This window comes from Mustelus asterias, chromosome 10 (genome assembly GCF_964213995.1).
Source record: "Mustelus asterias chromosome 10, sMusAst1.hap1.1, whole genome shotgun sequence".
Taxonomy (NCBI): Eukaryota; Metazoa; Chordata; class Chondrichthyes; order Carcharhiniformes; family Triakidae; genus Mustelus; species Mustelus asterias.
In genome coordinates, this window is record NC_135810.1 from 74,230,165 (window position 1) to 74,251,131 (window position 20,967).

At 40.2% G+C, this 20,967-nt stretch overlaps 1 protein-coding gene across 1 annotated transcript in view; it reads right to left on the reverse strand.

Moving 5' to 3' along the window:
* LOC144499454 (RPA-related protein RADX-like) overlaps window positions 1-17,416 on the reverse strand; it is an 86,260-nt gene extending 68,844 nt beyond the window's left edge. The window contains exons 1-5 of the mRNA XM_078221440.1: window positions 17,290-17,416; window positions 13,341-13,483; window positions 7,369-7,561; window positions 3,153-3,261; window positions 801-892 (exon numbers count right to left, since the gene is read on the reverse strand). Of these exons, the coding sequence (XP_078077566.1) occupies window positions 801-892; window positions 3,153-3,261; window positions 7,369-7,561; window positions 13,341-13,483; window positions 17,290-17,416 (664 nt within the window). The remainder of the gene's footprint in view (window positions 1-800; window positions 893-3,152; window positions 3,262-7,368; window positions 7,562-13,340; window positions 13,484-17,289) is intronic.
* Between the last annotated feature and the right edge of the window lie 3,551 nt (window positions 17,417-20,967).

Below are 20,967 nucleotides of genomic sequence, written 5' to 3' on the forward strand. Positions count from 1 at the left end.
AGTCAGTGAAGCCCAAATCCCTTGAATGGATAAAAAACCCATGGCAAGTGGTAAGAGCATGAGAGATTCCAGGTTACCCATGCTTGATACAGAGTGGTATCCTGAAAGTCATAACAACTTACCTCTCTCTAAACAAAGAAAAGATGCCTGTGAACTCTAGTGGACTATGGCTAATTATGGACATATAGAGAAAAGCACTGGTCAGTGCTGATATCTTTATAGCAGTCGGTGCTGACATAATTTGTGAACTCTTGTACAAAAGTTCCATGAACATCCATGTTGACAGATGCTGGTGCATTCCATCATCAGCTAAAATCAGGGATATTTTGGTGCTGATGTGTGCTCAGATGTGATCACCCTACATGTCTGAAGTTCTTAGACTTACAGTGCACACCTATTTTGTTTCAAATATCAGAAACTCAGTGCAGCTATTTCTCACTTCTGTGCACTCAAGATAAACCTATCAATTTTAGATAGCAAGCAATTTACAATAGCGAAGATATGAATGAATTATTACATTTTGCACAAATTGAAACTTTTGGCGGATGTTGATGAAAACATGGGATATACACTTCTAAAAAGCACAGTCTAATATGATAACAATCTGAGTTGTATAATATAGGAGTAGGAATGCATGGGCAGCGCTACCACCGCCTATCATTAATGTCATAACCATATTTTACGCAAGTCCTCACACAAAATTTCAGGAAATCATATCATGCTGGAATGTAAGCTATCCTTCGTATTTGGAGGTTGCAATAAACAGTGAATCTGTTTGAATAAGCAATTAAACATGTTACCTTTCTTTCTAATTCTTTCACATCTGCCGACAAAAGTGACAAGGCCTATGACATCACAAACGTAAGTATCAGGGACAGTGTCTAAAAGATTCCTGAAAATAAAAGATTCTGCTTTATATTTGAAAATAAGAATTCTTAAACAAACAACATACTTTGTACTTTATTATTTAATACCCAAGAGAATGTTTAACATTCAATATTTCAATATCACAACCTTTTCCATATTTCAGTATGGAAATATATGGTTGTATATATAATATACAAAACAACATATCAACTATTTATTAAATGAATCAGTTCAAAAAACTCAGAATCCTTGGAATTTATTTTAAATTCTAATTAAATGCTAAGAAAATTATGAATATACTTTACTAAAGTGCTTTGCAAGTACTGTATAAATATGACTTTAGCAAACTGTAACAATAACTTGTCCCTGAAAAATAACTGAACTAAATTTGTTTTCATAAAGCTCAATAATTAATTATATTTATATATTATTGAAGCATTAAGTGTTGTTCATCCTATTTCTTTAATTTCCAAACCATTGTCCTTGCAACGACTGCTGCAAATTTTGGGTCTGTACAAGATATTCTCTTAGTTCAGCATCACAAATCATTTCTGTTAAGTGAACCTTGTGTCCTGTATGAATTGTGGCACTGTTGCTCAATATGTTAGTTAGTAAATGATAGCATTACCCAGGGTTTTAGCAGTAAGACTACTTGTCTTAAGTGATAGATACTATGATGTTACCATTTACAATCACATATGCTTCTCTCTTTCATGTGAACTCTCTACTCACATAAACTGCAGGCTGGGGAGAAAGAGGGCTGAGTATGCAACTTAGAAAGCAAATTAATGCTCTAAAGGGCCACATACCAAGGTGGCAGTAAGGCAAACAGAGCAAATGAAACATAGTAAAGTGGGGTGGGGGGGGGGGGGGGTGGGGGGAGTAGAAATGAGTGTATAAGGCTTCTACAACAGCTTGAGAAGGAACAGCAATCTGCTCAGGTCCGTTGTAGCGTCAAAAGGGATCCTAGTGGGGTGGTTATAAGGCTATGGGGAATCCAATTCTAGTCAAACTTTACAGGACCTAAAGTGGCTCAGGAACATAAAAGAAAAGAACATTGAACATCATAACAACATAAGCAACCCTACTTTCAACCAGAACCATTCAAGTTGAGCGTATTTTTTAAGAACAAGCAAAGCACAAAGTTGGAATATAAACTGGAAAATTCATCAAATTGATATTTGTTAAATGATGAATCTACCCTATCTCCACAATCAAATTATGATAAAAGAGAAACATTAAGCTGCTGCAAGACAGGCCATTTTTAAACCTAGTAAAATCATTTTTTTCAGCTTAATAGAAACATTTTCCCTGTAAGAGCAATTGATTAGTGATCCTGTTGCGTTGGATTAACGTTCACATCTTCTTTTTCCAGAACCTCATGTCAATGCCACTGGGATTTGCAACCTGAAACCAAGTTACATTCGCCAAAAGGAAACAGTTGATGATTGAAAGCTGTTAAGGTCTTGTAAATTGAAACTTACATCTTAAACTGGCAAACAAAGATTAAAAAGTATAATCAACTTTTTCTATGAAAGTTGAACAGTATCAAAACCTTAAAGTTTTAATTAACATTCACTAAAAAATGAACACCTTAATTCACTTTCAATACTTTCAGCATGATGTATATCTAGAATGTCTTCAATCAGAACTGTAAAGAAAATAATAATTTCCATATGCATTGACAATACGCAGGCCACAATTAAAAGAATATTGATTTGAAAATGCAGACATATACATATATAGGAAGGCATGTGACACACACAATGTTGTACAGGTTTTATCTTAGATTAAGTTTGGTGGGTAGAAACCTGAGGAGGAAAGAGGGGTACAGACTTTGAGGAGGGGCCACTGGCAGGCTTAGAGGACCATTAATTGGGCAACACTCCCCGAAACTTCACTGCCATTAGTCTGGGGAGCAATCTCAAAATTGGTGCTGGCCTCAGCCTGCTGTGAAAAAAAATGTGGTGGAGTGGGAAGGTTGTCCATTAATTGTTATTTAAGGGCCTCAATTAGCCCAAAGGTGTCTGGCAGCTCCCACACTACGTGTAAAATGCAGTGGGGGGGGGGGGGGGGGGGGGGAGTGGAACGAGCGGGTGGGTGCTGATGAAGCCACTCATGGTGTGAGGCTAAATTTTATGTCCCCCACCTGCCCACCCAAGAATAGGAAGCATAAAACTCTACCCCAAATTTTAGTTCCATCAAAATGATTTATTATCTTACAAATTAATTAGTAGATGAATACACATGTACACACGCAATGAAGCATTGTACTGGTACGCTACCTTGTAATAAAACGATACTTAATATCAGGAAGCCTCCATTCAAGTTTAACTTGTTTTGGTGGAATAATCTTAATATCAGCTTCAGGCTTCCAAGGGTTCAAAGAAATATCTGAAATACAAACAGAATAGATACATCCAGAACACATGTGGTATACATCCACTTAATGAAATGCAGTACTGCTCAGAAATAAAAATAATTGAAAAACATGGTGTGCCTCATTCATTGCAAATGGTCAAAATAAATTTATGCCAAAATATTGGGGTTATCTAAATAAGTGTATCCCTCTTATGAATCAATCACCAAAAACAATATGTATCTTGGAGGCACAGACAGGAGAAATCATCATGGGGAATGAGGAAATGAGAAACATTGAACAAATAGTTTATGTCTGTCTTCACAGTAGAGGACACAACTTACGTAGCAGAAAGAGAGGGTAATCAAAGGGCTAATGACAAACTTAAGGAACTAAAATCCAACAAATCCCCAGGACCTGATAGCTTACATCCAGCATTCTAAAAGATGTAGCTTCAGGGGTAGTGGATGCGTATGTTATGACTTTCCAAAATTCCATTGATTCTAAAATGGTCTCAACAGATTGGAAGTTAGCAATTTGAGAACGGAGACAAAACAGGAAACTACAACCTAATTAGCCTGACATGAGTCACCAGAAAAATGCTGGAATCTATTATTAATTAGCAGTATAGCGAGAAAATCAGAGTAAGATCAGGCAAAGTAAATAAGGTTTTATGAAAGGGAAATCATGTTTGACAAATGTATTGGCTTTTTCAGGAAGCAAATAGTAGGGTAGATAAGGGGAAACCAGTAGATGTGGCATACCTGGATTTCAAAAAGGCATTCAAGGTGCTACACAAAGTTTAATACACAAGGTGATGGCTCAGGGAGCTGAGGATAATAGAAACATAGAAAAACTACAGCACAAACAGGCCCTTCGGCCCACAAGTTGTGCCAAACACATCCCTACCTTCTAGACCTACCTATAACCCTCCATCCTATTAAGCTCCATGTACTCATCCAGGAGTCTCTTAAAAGACCCGATTGAGTTCGCCTCCACCACCACTGATGGCAGCCGATTCCACTCGCCCACCACCCTCTGTGTGAAAAACTTACCCCTAACATCACCCCTGTACCTTAAACCTGTGTCCTCTCGTAGCAGCCATTTCCACCCTGGGAAAAAGCCTCTGAGAGTCCACCTGATCTATGCCTCTCAACATCTTATACACCTCTATTAGGTCTCCTCTCATCCTTCGTCTCTCCAAGGAGAAAAGACCGAGCTCCCTCAGCCTATCCTCATAAGGCATGCCACTCAATCCAGGCAACATCCTTGAAAATCTCCTCTGCACCCTTTCAATCTTTTCCACATCCTTCCTATAGTGAGGCGACCAGAACTGAGCACAGTACTCCAAGTGGGGTCTGACGAGGGTCTTATATAGCTGCATCATTATCCCCGGACTCCTAAGCTCAATCCCTTGATTGATAAAGGCCAGCACACCATACGCCTTCTTGACCACCTCCTCCACCTGCGGGGCCGATTTTAGAGTCCTATGGACCCGGACCCCAAGGTCCTTCTGATCCTCTACAGTACTAAGAGTCTAATATCCTACCATGGATGATAATTGGTTAACAGAGAAGAAACAAAGAGTAGTGTTAAACAGGACATTTTCAAGTTGCCAAGCAGTGACTATGGAGTGCTGCAAGAATCAGTTAAGGCCTCAGCTAATTACAATAGATATTAATGACTTAGACAAAAGAAACCGAGAGAAATGTATCCATTTTTGATGATGATACAAAACTAGGAGGGAACGTAAGCTGTGAGGAGGGCACAATGTGACAATACAGAAATCTAGACATGTGAGTTGGCAACAAAATGGTAAATATAGAACAAAGTATAGAAGTGTGAAGTTATCACTTTAGAAGAGTAGAAAACAGATTTTTTTTAATAAGGTGTAAAACTTGTAAGTGTTGATGTTCAGAGGGAATTTGGTATTTTCATAAAAGGAACAGAAAAAAATAGCATGCAAGTACAGCAAGTAATTAGCAAAGTAAATCGCATGTTGATGTTTTGCGATTGGAGTACAAGAATAAGATAAATTTTGCTACAATTGTACAGGATTTTGGGAAACCCACTCTGCATTTTATGACAGTTTTACGACTATGACAGCGCAGAGTCGCTGAGCAGAAACTGATAGCCAAGTTCCGCACACATCAGGACGGCCTAAACCGGGATGTTGGGTTTATGTCACACTATCAGTAACCCCCACAGCTTGCCTCCTGGACTTGCAGAATCTCACTGGCTGTCCTGTCTGGAGACAATACACATCTCTTTAACCTGTGCTTAATGCTCCCTCCACTCACATTGTCTGTATCTTTAAGACCTGGTTGGTTGTAAAGATTCGCATTCTAATCAGTATTCTGTAACTTGATTTTGTGTCTCTGTGCCCTGTTTGAGAGCAGATTTCCACTCCATATGACGAAGGAGCAACGCTCCGAAAGCTAATGGCATTTGCTACCAAATAAACCTGTTAGACTTTAACCTGGTGTTGTTAAAACTCTTACTCGGGAATCTAGAACAGGGGCACAATCTCAAGATAAGGAGATGATAATTTAGAATTGAGATCAGGAAAAGGTCGTGAATCTGTGGAATTCTCTACCAAGAGTTGTGGAAGTTCCATTGCTGAATATATTGAAGATAGACAGAATTTTAATCTCTCAGGAAATCAAAGGAAATAGGGAGTGGGTGCAAAATGGAGTTGAGGCAGAAGATCAGCAATGATCATATTGAATGGTAGCAGGCTCAAAAGGCAGTTTGGTCTACTCCTGTTCTTATTTCTTATATGCTAATGTGTTTCATATATATATTTAAAAATACTAAGTATACTCGCACTTTCTTTCAGTGCCATTTGACTTCATATTGGTACATTTTTGTCATCTTATATCAAATTTCTGTTATAAATTCCATGACAAATTATGATGGAAAATACTTAGACAAACTCTGATTGTTGTGCAATGTAGCTACTGATCATTTTCTTCATCTTCAAATCTCCCTCCCACTCCCCCATCTCTCAGTATCAAAATTTTGAGTGGCCAAAAGTAAGGTTTATCCAAAATTGAAGAAACGAAATTGTCTTTTATATCCTTTTAATACTTCTACTAAAATTTAACTGAAAACTACAGACTCCCCCAAAAGCAAAGGCTTGGGGCTGATACTTTTTCAGAACTCTGTTAGTGTAAGTTAAATTTGGATTGTGCAGTCTGAGCATGTGAACCTACCTGCATATGTTCTCAGCTTCACTGTGAAATATATTTTGTTTAGTTTCAGGCAATTTATTCAAAGAAAATAAGACTTTAAACTGTTAAGTGCTATAAATTGCAATTGTAATGTAACTACTTTCTTTCCCTCCAGACTCAAGAACAGCTTCTTCCCTGCTATCATCAGACTTCGAATGGCCCTATCATGTATTAAGCTGATCTTTCTCTTCACCCTATCTGTAACTGTAACACTATAGTCTGCACCCCATCCTTTCCTTCTCCCCTATGTATTTTATGAATGGTAAGAAACAATACTTTTCACTGTATCTTACTACGTGACAATAATAAATCAAATCAAATCAAAGCCAAGTGCTGAATGAGATGGTGGTTGAAGCAGGAATGACAAAATATGGCTCATGGAAGATAGTATGAATTTATGGAAGATGGCCTAGTCAGTACAATAATCAAGAACACATAGATTGATTAAGTGGCTAATCTATTCAAGTCTTTTTATGTTGAGCTGGCAATTGACATTTGTTCACTAACTCAACTAGGGTAATCCATTTGCTTTCCTTTAAACAATATTAATATGCAAGATTTAATTTTAGTGTCCATCAAAGCAGTTTGCTTCCAGCCAACAGTAAACAAATTGAAGTGACACCAACTGCCAACATTCCATAAAAAATATAGAAAAATAGAATTAAAAACAATCTCCAATCTGTCACATCACTGACGTCGTGAAAATATATTGGCAAATATTATTTAGGATGGGAGAATAGCCTGTGGCATAGTTATATGATAATCATGTCACAATCAAGCATTTCTTTTGAATCATTGTATCATGGACTTGTAAACAAAGAAATAAAGGTTCATATGCCCCATTTAATAAAGAATTTAATGATTGTTGTACTTTTTAATGTTGTACTATGGAAAACACTATCATATTACCTATTTCTTTATAGATTTTTAAGTTGGGATGGTATGAAACAGGTTGTGTTCTCATTTGAAATGCATCCTTCACAACGTACTTCTGTATAAATATTACTGTCCCAACCTCCAAGCTCCGAAAGAATCTTGGACATAAGGAGTTCCATAAAACCATTGACATCATACCCGAACAGTCACCAACTTCAAAGTAAGCCTGTAGAAAAAAACATATAAAGTTTGATTAGGAAAAAATGCAACTGCAATAACTTGCATTTAAGTAGTGCCTTAAGGCAGCAATGTCTCAAGACACTTCACAGGGGTATAGGACAAAAAAAATCACAAAGCAATGGAAGGATATATTAGGTAAGATGTTCCAAAGCTTGGTCAAAGGGGTAAGTTTTAAGGAAGGTGGAGAGACAGACACTCTCAAAGGAAACGGGTGAAACTCCCAATTCAAGATCACCCCTAGATATCAATAAGCATTCAGAGTAGGGGATAAGGTAAAGAAAAGTTTGGGCAAAATTTACTGGGGTGGCAACCATGCTGCAGCTATTCCTGCACCCCCGCCCCCAGCTCAATTTAATGCTAATCAGGTATTTATCTGGTTGATGACAGGGTCCTTGGGTCTTAAGGGTGGATGTCCAGCCTCTGAAACCTGCTGGCCATTTAGAGACTGAGAGCTTTCGAATACTGGCACCACCACTAGGAGCAGTTGATACTGCCAGCAGTGCAGTAAACCCAGGCTGAAGATTGTCGTTGGAGCCCGGAAGATCAGTAAGGCACAATCACCAGGGCCACATGGTCTCGCCCTTGTGGATGAAATCCTGAAGTAGCCACTTACAGGCCTCACTTGACCTTCAGCCGAGAGACCTTTCCCACGCCGGATTTAATCAGAGAAGTTGGAAAGGAAATGGGGTCTCCAAACTACACATTCCTGCCCTATTATACAGCATAAATTTGCTGCTGCATTTCCTACAACTTTGATTTCACTTCAAAAGCACTTCATTGCTTGTAATGTGAAGTATTCGGTGGTCATGAAAAGAACATTATAAACTCAGATAATTCTTTTTTTTCCTCATCTGTCCGAATAGTTTATGTGGCTCATTGTCAAATTTGTTTAGTGTTGCTCCATTAAAGAGCCTTGAAGATGCTATATAAATGCACCTTGATATTGTTGTAATAAGTCATGTTTCGACCCTGGTGTCTGTAAACGTTGATGAAATTTCACAAAAAAAATGTGTAACTGCTGAATCTGGTGATTAAGCTGATCTTTTTCTTCACCCCACCTGTAACTGCAACTCTATATTTTGCATTCTATCCTTTCCTTTGCATTATGTACTCTATGAATGGTATGTTTGGACTGTAATAGCTCGCAAGAAACAATACTTTTCACTGTATCCTAAAACATGAGACAATAATAAATCAACTCAAATTCAATTCAAAAAGTTACATTTGTTTTATCTGTTTTTGAGCACATCATCTCCACCCAAGATTGTTATAATTTTGAAACACATACACAGGACAGTTTATTTTACTTCATATACTGAAACATATGATCATCCAGCAGAGGTGGCAGAAGAGAATTCTGGGAGAAGTCAACTCAGTCACCTTGACTGTACTGTGGGTAGCTGAAGAACTGGTTTCAATTGGCAGAGTTGTGTGCCTTTGCTGTGAGATGTGAGGGATCATGGACACTTCAAGCATCCCTGAGGGCTACATCTGTGGAAAGTGCCATCCAGTTGCAGATTTTACAAATGCATGGATCGGTTAGAGCAGCAGCTGGAAGTACTGAGGAGCACAAAATTAGCTGAAATTGTTATAGATAATAGCAACAGAGATGTGGTCACACCCAAGGTGCAGAAAGATAGATGGGTGACTGCTAGGCAGGGTAGGCAGCCGGTGCAGGGGTCCCCTATGGCTGTCCCCCTATCTAACAAGTATGCCATTTTTGGATACTGATGAGGACGAAGATCCATCAAGGGACAGCAACAGTAATGGCCAGAGCGAAGGCACCACGGCTGGCTCTGCTGAACAGAAGGGGGCTACAAAGCATAGTAGAGCAATAGTGATAGGAGATTCAATAGTCAGGGCACAGATAGGCACTTCTGTGGCCGCAAAAGGAATTCCAAGGTGGTAGTTTGCCTCACTGGTGCCAGGGTCCTGGAGGTCTCTGAGTGAGTTCAAAGCATCTTAAAACGGGAGGGAAATCATCCAGATGTCATTGTCCACATTGGCACGAATGACATAGGTAGAAAGAGTGGTGAGGTCCTGCAACAGCAATTTAGGGAGTTAGGTAGAAGATTACAAAGCAGGACCTCTAGGGTAGTAATCTCAGGATTACTCCCCACGTGCTAGTGAGGCCAGGAAGAGGGAGACAGGGCAGCTGAACATGTGGCTAAAGAACTGGTGCAGGAGGGGGGGCTTCAGATTTGTGGATCATTAGAATGTCTTCCAGGGAAAGTGGCCCGTACAAGAAGAGGGTTACACCTGAACTGGAGGGGCACTAATATCCTGGCTAGGAGGTTTGCTAGTGTGGTTTGGGTGGAAATCAGAACAGTAGATCAGCAAGTGCAGAGACTGGGGATGAGCATGGGACCAAGGTCTGGCTAGCTAAGAGGCGGAGCAGGCTGGGGGTGGTCAAACTCAGTGGGCCTGGAGGTCTGGAGTGCATCTGCTTCAATGCAAGAAGTATAACAGGTAAGACAGATGAACTTAGAGCCTTGATTCATGAACTTGGATGTGATTGTGGTAACGGAGTCTGGGCTACAACAGGGACAGGACTGGCAGCTAACTGTCCCAGGATATAGGTGTTTTAGGCGAGACAGAGGGGAACGCAAAAGAGGTGGGGGAATTGCAATACTTGTTAGGAACATATTACAGCCATAGAGAGGAAGGACACCTTGGAAGAATCAGGGAACGAGACATTGTGGATAGAGCTCAGAAACAGGAAGGGGACAGTCACTATGATGGGGGTGTACTACCAGCCTCCCAACAGCCCATCGGAAGTTGAAGAACAGATATGCAAGCAGATTCTGGACAGATATAGAAATAATAGGGCTGTTGTAGTGGAAGACTATCTTTCCTCATATTGAGGAAATCCCTTAGGGCTGGGGGTCTAGATGGTGAGGAATTTGTTAGTGTCCAGAAAGGTTTTTTGGAACAATATGTAGATAGTCCGACTAGAAAGGGAACTAGACTGGACCTGGTAGTAGGGAATGAGCCCAGCCAGGTAATCAAAGTTGCAATGGGGGAATATGTGGCAAACAGTGACCACAATTCCATAAGTTTTCAGATACTCATGAAAAAGGACAAGTGTCGTCCGAGGGTTAAGGTGCTAAATTGGGGTGAGGCTAACTACAACCGGATTAGGCAGGATTTGGAGGCTGGGAGAGGCTGTTTGAGGGTAATTCCACATCTGGCATGTGGGAGTCTTTTAAGGAGTAGTTGATCAGAGTGCAGGACAGGCATGTGCCTGTGAAAAGGAAGGATGGGAAAGGCAAGATTCGGGAACCGTGGATGACCAGGGAAATTGCTAGTCTTGTCAAAAAGAAAAAGGATGCATACATAAGGTATAGGCAACTAAAAACAGAAGAACTTGAAGAATACAGTGAAAGTAGAAAAGAACTCAAGCAGGGAGTTAAGAGGGCAAAAATGGGTCACAAAATGTCCTCGGCAGGCAGAATTAAGGAGAATTCCAAGACATTTTATACATACATTAGGAACAAGAGGGCGGCCAGAGAAAGAGTTAGTCCACTCAAAGACAAAGGAGGGAAATTATGCGTAGAACCAAAGGAAGTGGATGAGATCCTTAATGAGTACTTTGCATTGGTATTCACAAAGGAGAGGGACACATTGATTGATGTTGTCTCGAAGGGGTACGTTATTATGAGGGAGGAAATGTTAGGTGTATTAAAAAGCATTAAGGTAGACAGATACCCAGGGCCAGATGGTATCTATCCCAGATTGCTGAGGCAGTCAAGAGGGGAAATTGCTGGGCCTCTAACAGAGATCTTTGTTTCCTCGTTGGCCACAGACGAGGTCCCAGAGGATTGGAGGATAACCAATGTTGTCCCCTTATTTAAGAAGGGTAGCAAGGATAACCCAGGTAATTATAGGCCAGTGAGCTTGACGTCAGTGATAGTGAAATTGTTAGAGAAGATGCTTAGGGATAGGATCTATACACATTTGGAACCGAATGGTCTTATTAGCGGCATACAGTATGGTTTTGTACAAGGGAGGTCATGTCTCACTAATTTGATTGCGTTTTTTGAGGTGACAAAAAGATTGAAGAGGGAAGGGCCATGGATGTTGTCTACATGGACTTTAGTAAAGCATTTGACAAGGTCCCTCATGGCAGGCAAGTGCAAAAGGTTAAACAACACAGGATCAAGGGTGATCTAGCTGGATGGATTCAGAACTGGCTTAGCCATAGAAGCCATGATGTGGAGATGCCGGCGTTGGACTGGAGTGACTCACCTGATGAAGGGGCAGCGCTCCGAAAGCTAGTGGCTTATGCTACCAAATAAACCTGTTGGACTTTAACCTGGTGTTGTGAGACTTCTTACTGTGTTTAGCCATAGAAGACAGAGGGTAGCAGTAGAAGGGTGCTTTTCTGAATCGACGTCTGTAACTAGTAGCGTTCCTCAGGGATCAGAGCTGGGACCTCTGTTATTTGTAATATATAGAAATGAATTGGAAGAAAACGTAACTGGTCTGATTAGCAAGTTTGCGGATGATACTAAGATTGCTGGAGCTGCGGATAGTGATGAAGATTGTCAGAGAATACAGCAGGATATAGATAGGCTGGAAAATTGGGCAGAGAAATGGCAGATGGAATTTAATCAGCGCAAATGCAAGGTGATGCATTTTGGTAGAACCAATTCAGGTGGGAGCTAAAAAAAATGGCAGGACCATCAGGAGCATAGACACACAGAAAGACCTGGGAGTATAGGTCCACAGATCCTTAAAGGTGCCAGCAGGGGTGGAAAAGTGGTAAAGAAAGCATATGGCATGCTTGCTTTCATTAGCTGGGGCATCAAATATAAAAGTTGGCAAATTATGTTACAGTTATATAAAATGTTAGTTACGTCACATTTGGAATACTATGTCCATCTAGTTGCCACACTATGAGAAGGACGTGGAGGCTTTGGAGGGAGAACAGAGAAGGTTTACCAGGATGTTGCCTGGTATAGAGGGTATTAGCTATGAGGAGAGAGTGAATAAACTACAATTGCTCTCCCAGGAAAGACAAAGACTGAGGAGCGACCTGATAAAAATTTATAAAATTATGAGGGGCATAGATAAGGTGAATAGTTGGAAGCCTTTTCCCAGTGCAGAACTAACAATTACAAGAGGGCACATGTTCAAGGTAAGGGGGGAAAGATTCAGTAGAGATGTGCAGGGGAGGTTTTTTTTTACACAGAGGGTGGTGGGGGCCTGGAATGTACTGCCAAGTGAGGTGGTTGAGGCAGACACGTTGGCGACATTTAAGACTTATCTGGGTAGACACATGAACAGGCGGGGAATAGAGGGCTACAGGTGGTTGGTCTAGATAGGACAATGTGATCGGCGCAGGCTTGGTGGGCTGAAGGGCCTGTTGCTGTGCTGCACTGTCTTTGTTCTTGTTCCATGAACACATCAGTCATTGATGCAACATTTTCCATTTTGATGCAATCCCAGTGTTATTGGTTCTGATTAAGCAGTAAAAGCAGGAACTGAATGCAAAAGCTTGAGTCAGCAGTGTGAATGATAGTGTGGTAGCCAACTAATGGCAGAGGCACTCTAAAGCAAAATGTTATGCATCTCATTCTACAATCACACTGTCCATTTGATATCATTTGTTTTGTATATTATTATAATCAATTTGTTTCTTAACCAGAATGTTCACTATTACTTCCAGCTGATTGTAATCTGGCACAAAAAGTCTTTAGTCCTATCACAAGGTAACCATTTCAACAATTTATTTTAAAGCAACATTCTTATTAGGGTCTTGCCTGATAAGGCCAATCAATGTTCTTGCCAGCTCGTCCATAGTGCCGTAATCTGGATTTATACATTATTCTCACCAACAGTGGAGCCAATTTCAACCTTCCTCTCCACGTATATTCTAACTCCTTCAGTGTAGTTATCCTGAGACCTAAGTACAGCAAATTAGTAAAATATGAATAAATTTTCATAAATAAATGCTGATTTATGCGTCAGTGTCATAATAGATAACATAGAAATGCATCCATGGAAGCTTGATTCCTTAATTTCTGACCCGCTTCATAGAATCCCTATAGTACAGGAGGCTATTCAGCCCATTGAACCTGCACCAACAACAATCCCACCTAGGCCCTCTCCCTGTAACCCAACCCTGCTAATCCCCCTGACAATAAGAGGAAATTTGGCATGACAATTGACCTAAACCCATCTTTAGGTTGTGGGAGGAAACCGGCACACCCGGAGGAAACCCATGCAGACATGGGGAGAACGTGCAGACTCCGCATAGACAGTGACCCAAGCTGCGAAACAAACCGGGGTCCCTGGCGCTGTGAGGCAGTGCTAACCACTGTGCAACCATGCTGCCCTCTTCCATCCACCTTTGCCTTCCTCAACAGTTTTTTTTAAGGTTTGCACAGTAAGTACCACTCTTCCATTGAACTGTGGATATTTGAGTCTTAACGTGGTATGACGAAACTCCCAGTTTTTGCAAAACTCAGTGCCTGAGAATTGTGGACTGCTGTCTGAGATGAGAACTTCAGATAAGCCATGGTGAGAAAAAAATTGATTTCAAATGATTCATTACAGTGATGCTCTTACTATCCTTTCTTGTCAGCAGTTTCAAAAACCTTTGAGTAATAATAGGCTGCTATTAGGTACTCGCTGTTGTCAAATGTGAACAAGTCCGCACCCAAATTTCTGCAAGGGCCCCTCTATAACACCGTGTGGTTGAAGTGGTTCTTTTTGTTGTGCTTTGCTGTACTTTTGGCACACTGTACATGCATTCGCCATTTCCCCAATTTGTGTTCCCATTCCAGCCAATACATTACATCTCGAGCTCTTCTCCTGCATGTTTCCAAGGTGACTGTCACGTATGCAATTACAGTATTTCTTTTCTCAGTGTTGCAGGAATTATTACCTTTTCTCCTTTGTAAAGTATTCCCTCTGCTATATTAAGTTCTTCATAAAAGTTTGAATACTCAGAAGGGGTTCCACTCCGAATTGTAGGCCAGTCATTTTGCATAATTTGCTGCAGTTTACTCAGAGTGACGTCATTCTTGGTTGCTTCCCTGATCTAATCTTGTTTAGTTACAGTCACAGGTAAGTCTTTTGTCAGCATGTGAACCAGCACTTGTGTTTCTTCATCATCTTCTTCCATGTTGGGTAGGAATGCACGTGACAAGTGTCTGCACTGTACATTTTTTTGCCCGATTTGTATTTAATTCTGCCCTGGTACTTCTGCAGAAACTTTGGATTCTTGGTGGTGCACAATTCAGGAACTTCTTAAGTACAGGTTACAAAGACTTGTGATCAGACTCTACCTCCACACCTTTGCCATAGACAAACTGGTGGAAGCATTCTAGGCTGAACACAACTGCTTGTATTTCTTTCTCTATTTGGGCATAACACTGCTGTGTTTCAGTCATTGCCTTTGAATTGCACACCATTGCTGCTTCATTTTTTTGCTGGCCAGTTTTTGAAGAGTCCACTAATATCTTGACTGGCTGACTGACATCATAATACACTGGTGTCTGGGTCAGTGTTCTCTTTAGACTGATCAAAGCTTCTTGCTAATTTTGTTCCCAATGCCATTCTACATAACTTTGTACAAATTCTCAGAGAGGTACTGTCAAGTCTGGCATGTTTGGAATGAATTTCCCAAGATAGGTCACCATGTCCAAAAACCTCCCCAAGTCTTTCTTTTTTAAATTCTGTGGGTGACATGTTTAAGACTGCTTCCATTTTACTCTGGTCTGGTTTCAGTCCCTCACTTGATAGCACATGTCCCAAGTACTTGATTTCATGAAAGCCGATTTTGCACTTTTCCTTCTTCAGCTTTAAGTTGCTTTCTCTAACTCTTGCCAGCATCTGCCTCTGTGTGTGGCCATGTTCTTCTTGTGTGGCTGCTCAGACCACGACATTGCGATATGTTTCCACACCCTCTAATTCTTCAAATAGCTGCTTCAGTGTTCTGTGGAACACCTCAAGAACTGAATACCAAAAGATAAATGTAAAATTTTATAGAGCCCAGATGATGTGATGAAGATACAGGGATAGTAACTCCACTCATCCATCTTGACCTTCCAAAAGCCTGAACTTGTTTCCAAGCCTGAATAGTCAGTAGTTTCCAAACACACTGGTGTGCCATACCATGGGCGGCATGGTGGCACAGTGGTTAGCACTGCTGCCTCTCAACACCAGGGACCGGGTTCGATTCCCAGCTTGGATCACTGTCTGTGTGGAGTCTGCACGTTCTCCCTGTCTGCATGGATTTCCTCTGGGTGCTCCGGTTTCCTCCCACAAGTTCAAAAGACATGCTGATTAGGTGCATTGGCGATGATAAATTATCCCTCAGTGTAGCCGAACAGGTGCCGGAGTGTGGCGACTAGGGGATTTCCACAGTAACTTCATTGCAATGTTAATGTAAGCCTACTTGTGACTAATAAATAAATTTTACTTCAAAAGACCTCCACCCCTTCCCCAAAATGTGCTGCAAGAAAAGGATCAATGTGATTAAAAATTAATGTCATTAAACTAAAACTAACCTACGTCTTCAGCTCCTTATTCACATCTCCAAGACCCGAGGAACCTCAGGCCTCCTGCGCATGCATTGGCCAGGAAAGAGCCACACATGTGCGGTTTAGATTCTTTACGTTGGTCAGACCCATGCACGTAATCAACAGGACTTGGAGCTGAAGACAAAGGCCCCATGCGCCCGCACAAAAAGCAAAAACTCAAAGGGCAAAAAAGCCCTGAGATAAGTGAGAGAGACACAGAGAGAGGTAAAGAATGGCATAGGCTGTTCTGAAAATCACAATACTGGAACCATGCCAATAACTTGTATCTATAATTATGTTTAACTAATGCCTAGATGAGATTAGCATTCTGCTGAGACTTCTGTCCTGCACTTCAGCTTTCACCTTGTATTAATTATGTTACCGTTTTTTCTCATAATTTACTTTTCAACCTGAGGTAATAGTACTCAAAGAATTAATACAAAAACAAAGTGCCGCAAGTGCTGGAAATCTGGCATAGGAAAAAATACTGGAAAAACTCAGATAATCAGGCAGTGTCTGCAGAGAGAAAATGTCATGTTGATGACTGCTTAAAATATTAAATCTTGTATGAACTGAATAAATTATTTGTGAACTGTTAAAATCAAAGTTCCCTTTATACAGTTTACATTTATATCATATTATTTATATTTTCCAAATCAATGGCCCAGGGTTTGTTATAGTTAGAACTGAAGCTATCAGTACTTGGCACTATTATGATAGAAGTCAGATTTTTGGCACCCACGCATGCACAGTAAAACATGGAAACCCGCGTTTCTCAATTCTTTCCAGATTTTTCACCCATATTGCTATTCTTTCTGACAGCGAACACAGGCTGAAAATCACCCCAAAAAATATTTTGCTTGAGGGCAGTTCAGGGGAAATAGGAGGTGTGCCTCCATTTTTTAAAATGGTATAGAGGTGTGCATTACATATAAAAGGTTGGGAACCACTGAAATGTATTTCGCATTAGCAAGCTCACACATGATCTCTTCTACTGTGGGCAACTGATAATGATCACTTTATACTGCCTGGTTTAGATCTCTAGGATCGAGATAGATTCCTATCTGATTTTTTTACAATTACAATTGAATTAACCTGTTTTGTCGGATCTTCAATTTTCTTAATGGCTTAATGCCATTCTGTCCAACTCTGCTTTCAGTCGATCTTTCAGCATTACTATTACTGTCCTGGGCATGTGTATTTTGGGTCACAGTTTTGCCGATCTTGATGGCGTTTTCTCCCTTTAGGCAACCAATTCCCTTGAACACATTGTTGTACTCACTCAAGATGTCATCAGAGGGTACCGTCATTATTCATAGAATTCTACAGTGCAGAAAGAGGCCATTCAGCCCATTGAGTCTGCACCGACCACAATCCCACCCAGCCCCTACCCCCATACATTTACCCTAACTAGTCCCCCTGGCACTAAGGGGCAATTTAGCATGCCCAATCCATCTAACCTGCACATCTTTGGACTGTGGGAGGAAACCAGAGCACCCAGAGGAAACCCATGCAGACACGGGGAGAACGTGCAAACTCTACACAGACAGTGACCCAAGCCGGAATCAAACCTGGGTCTCTAGCACTGTGAGACAGCAGTGCTAACCACTGTGCCTCCGTATTCTCTTAACTTCAGATTTTCACAAGCTTTGATTCCAAGAATGGGTGTTGCATCATTTTTCACCACTATTAAATGGAAGTGCTTGAGACTGTGCAATGGCTAGACAGGTAAAAAAAATTGCTGTGTAAATAGAGTCTCACTTTTGTTTTAGTGGTCTTCCTTTACTTATCTTACGATACAAGATAAAGGGAATATATTTGCTTGTGCACCTGTGTCAAGCTTGAAATTCACCAGCATGTTGGCAATTTTTAAACCAATCTTCCATTCATCTTCTTTCAATGAAAAGTTCAGATTCTGTATGTGTCATCATCTGCAATCGTATGCACTTTCTTTGATTTACACATCTTAGCAAAGTGATTTAATTGATCCTAGTTCTAAGTTGGACAACTACATAGTAAATCCTCTGTTCTGCATTTAAATATTTATTCTTTTTACCTTCAAACTGTTGATTTCTTTTTCCCCAGCACTATTTCTATTCAACGGTATCTAGCTGCTTGACTGTGAGGTGTAACCAGTTCCATCTGCTGTTTAATCTGGCATTTTGTTATCTCTGCCATTCTGCAGATATTTACTGCTCTCTCGTGTGAGATCCACTTTTCTCAAAAGCCATTCTCACAGAGAATCATTTGTGATCCCACAAATTATATTTTGGATGAGTGATTCTTCAAGCTCTCTAAATTCACACGATTTAGCTCATTTTCTCAACTCAGTTGCATACTGATTAATGTCACTGCCTTGTGTTCATGTACAAAAATTGGTATCTTTCATGCATTATGTTTTTCTAAGGACTGCTGTTAGCTTCAAATTTTTCAATTATTTCTTTCAAATCGTTTAATTTCTCATCACTTGCAAATGTGAATGTGTTATAAACTTCTAGGGCTTCTTCCCCTGCTACATGAAGATGGAAAATTGTACCCAGCTGGTCTTTCTTATCAGTGCATGTTAGTGAGATATAGACTGCAGCATTGCTAAATCTCCTCCAGTTTTCTGCGAGATTACCCTTCAAATTGAGTTCCGTCAGTGCTTTCAGAATCTCCATTGTTGCGTTAAGTTCACTTCTAACATGTCTTGTTTTTATAATGTAGCATGATCAATATCGTTATTGTACACTAACTTTATTAAGAACAGAAGATATACACAAATGCAGGCTTGCAGCCTGATTAAAACTTACATTTACATGTACTATCTGATCTCTGACTCCCAGGTAAGGTGACGCAATGAAGTACATAGTGTACCATATTATATCTAATACTGGAATACACTACCACAATCACTCTAATTTCATGACAATCCTCACTTCCCGTGAAAGAATGAAAAACAAAACCTAAATAAATAGCTAGTGCAGTCAGGAAATTCTACAACGGGGCAAAGTTTTAAACCAAGTCTCCATCTGCTTGCTTCACCAGTTAACGGGATGTTAAACAGTACTATTCAATGAAAAGCAAGAATGCTATTCCCTGATGACCTGGCCAACATTCCTTGCTCAGGCAATATGCACGGAGAAACTATCCCATTATTAACTATTTTTGCCTTTCACTATCAACTATTTTGTCAATTAATTTCTCCTACCTTCCATCCCATTAGACTTCCCATTTGTTTCTCTCCCCTCCCGTTTCCTTGTCAATTTTAAAACTTTATCACTACACCCTGCTGCTCCAAAGGGTCACCAACCTGAAATGTTAACCGATCCTCTCGCCACAGATGCTGCAATGCTGCCAGATCTGCTTAGCATTTCCACCATTTGTTTTTATATGCAGAGAAATAAATCATTTATCTAATTTCTTGCATTGTACAAGATAATTGTCATATTCACCCATATAACAGCAAACTGCACAATGCAATTCATTATAGATAGAATGCTTCTGAAACAGCTCAAGGAACAATGGAAATGCAACTTCTTCCCCATGCTAGAATTTGCACTGGCTTGCAAATACCCAACTGTCATCAACGCACCCCAGTGTAACTGTGAAGGGACAACTGTGAAGTCTTTAATGAAATTTAAATGGTCTAAACTGTACATCCACTTCTTGCAGTTTGTCCAAGGTTCACCCCACGCATTAGAACATTTTCTTGCAATGTTCATTATCTGGGGGTAAGTGGGAAGCCCAGATCTTTGCGACAAGTCCTCTGTGAGCTAGACAAAAATCACCATCAGTACCCCAGAATGTTGTAGGCCTACCGAGCTCTAGTATTGTTGTGCCCACTGCAGACAACCAAGCTGTTTCTGAACATCCAAATCCACACTTTTAGCAAGAAAAACAATGGTCCAGGTATAATTGTCAAGCAAATTGTATTCACCATGATTTTTTATGTGTAAATTGCAACCAGAAATGTGCAGTGAACAGTAAAATGCCGAAGTTGCTGTCCAAGTTATGCTCCTCTGTGATGATATCACCTAGTCTTCTGGCGCTCCATTCATATGTTCAAAATAGCATTAAGCTCCTATACTCTCTTTTAATACAAACTTTCATTCTATTTATTTTCTGTACCTAATTGAATACTGAATTCACAATTCTAACAAATAACTTCCTATGTTGCACATTAACCATTTGCCAATTCGATTGGTTAAGGAGATATCCAATTCATGCAGGTCCCAGATGTTCCGTTGAGGACACTGAACATTGGCCAGAGCTTACCTTGCAAATCCTCCAAGTCTAAGGGCAAGACCCACTCACAGCAAATATGGCTCTATATCAGTGTTGCACAATAGGATTTCAACATTCACCAAACTTGAGCCGATTAGGTCACCATATTCACCACATTACAAAAATATAAAGTATTAAGAGAGCCAATGAACAATCTTTTGAAAATAAATTCAAGGTTTTAAAGAATCAATAATCAAGACTGATCAAGCCAATAATCAATACTCCCTGCCAGGACAACTTCAGAGGGACTTGCAATCCAATTATTAGCAAAGCAAGCTTGCTGTATACAATCTCAAAGAATGGTGACAATTGTTACATTCCCTGTGAGGAACACAACTCAAAACAACCAAATTTACCAAATAACCCCACAAGAAGAAAATACCAAAAAGATTTCAGTTTTTATAACTGCTACTTTAAAAAGGGATGAATTAGAATCAGCATAAATTAAACATGAATTAACAGGCAAATGATACTTGTAAATAAAAAGGTAAATTTCACTTTAAGTAGGCAATACAAGATACATCCCATGGAACCATAAGCACCTGCATCAATTCCTGCATAAACATGGCACCACAGTTGCAGTTTCACAAAATGC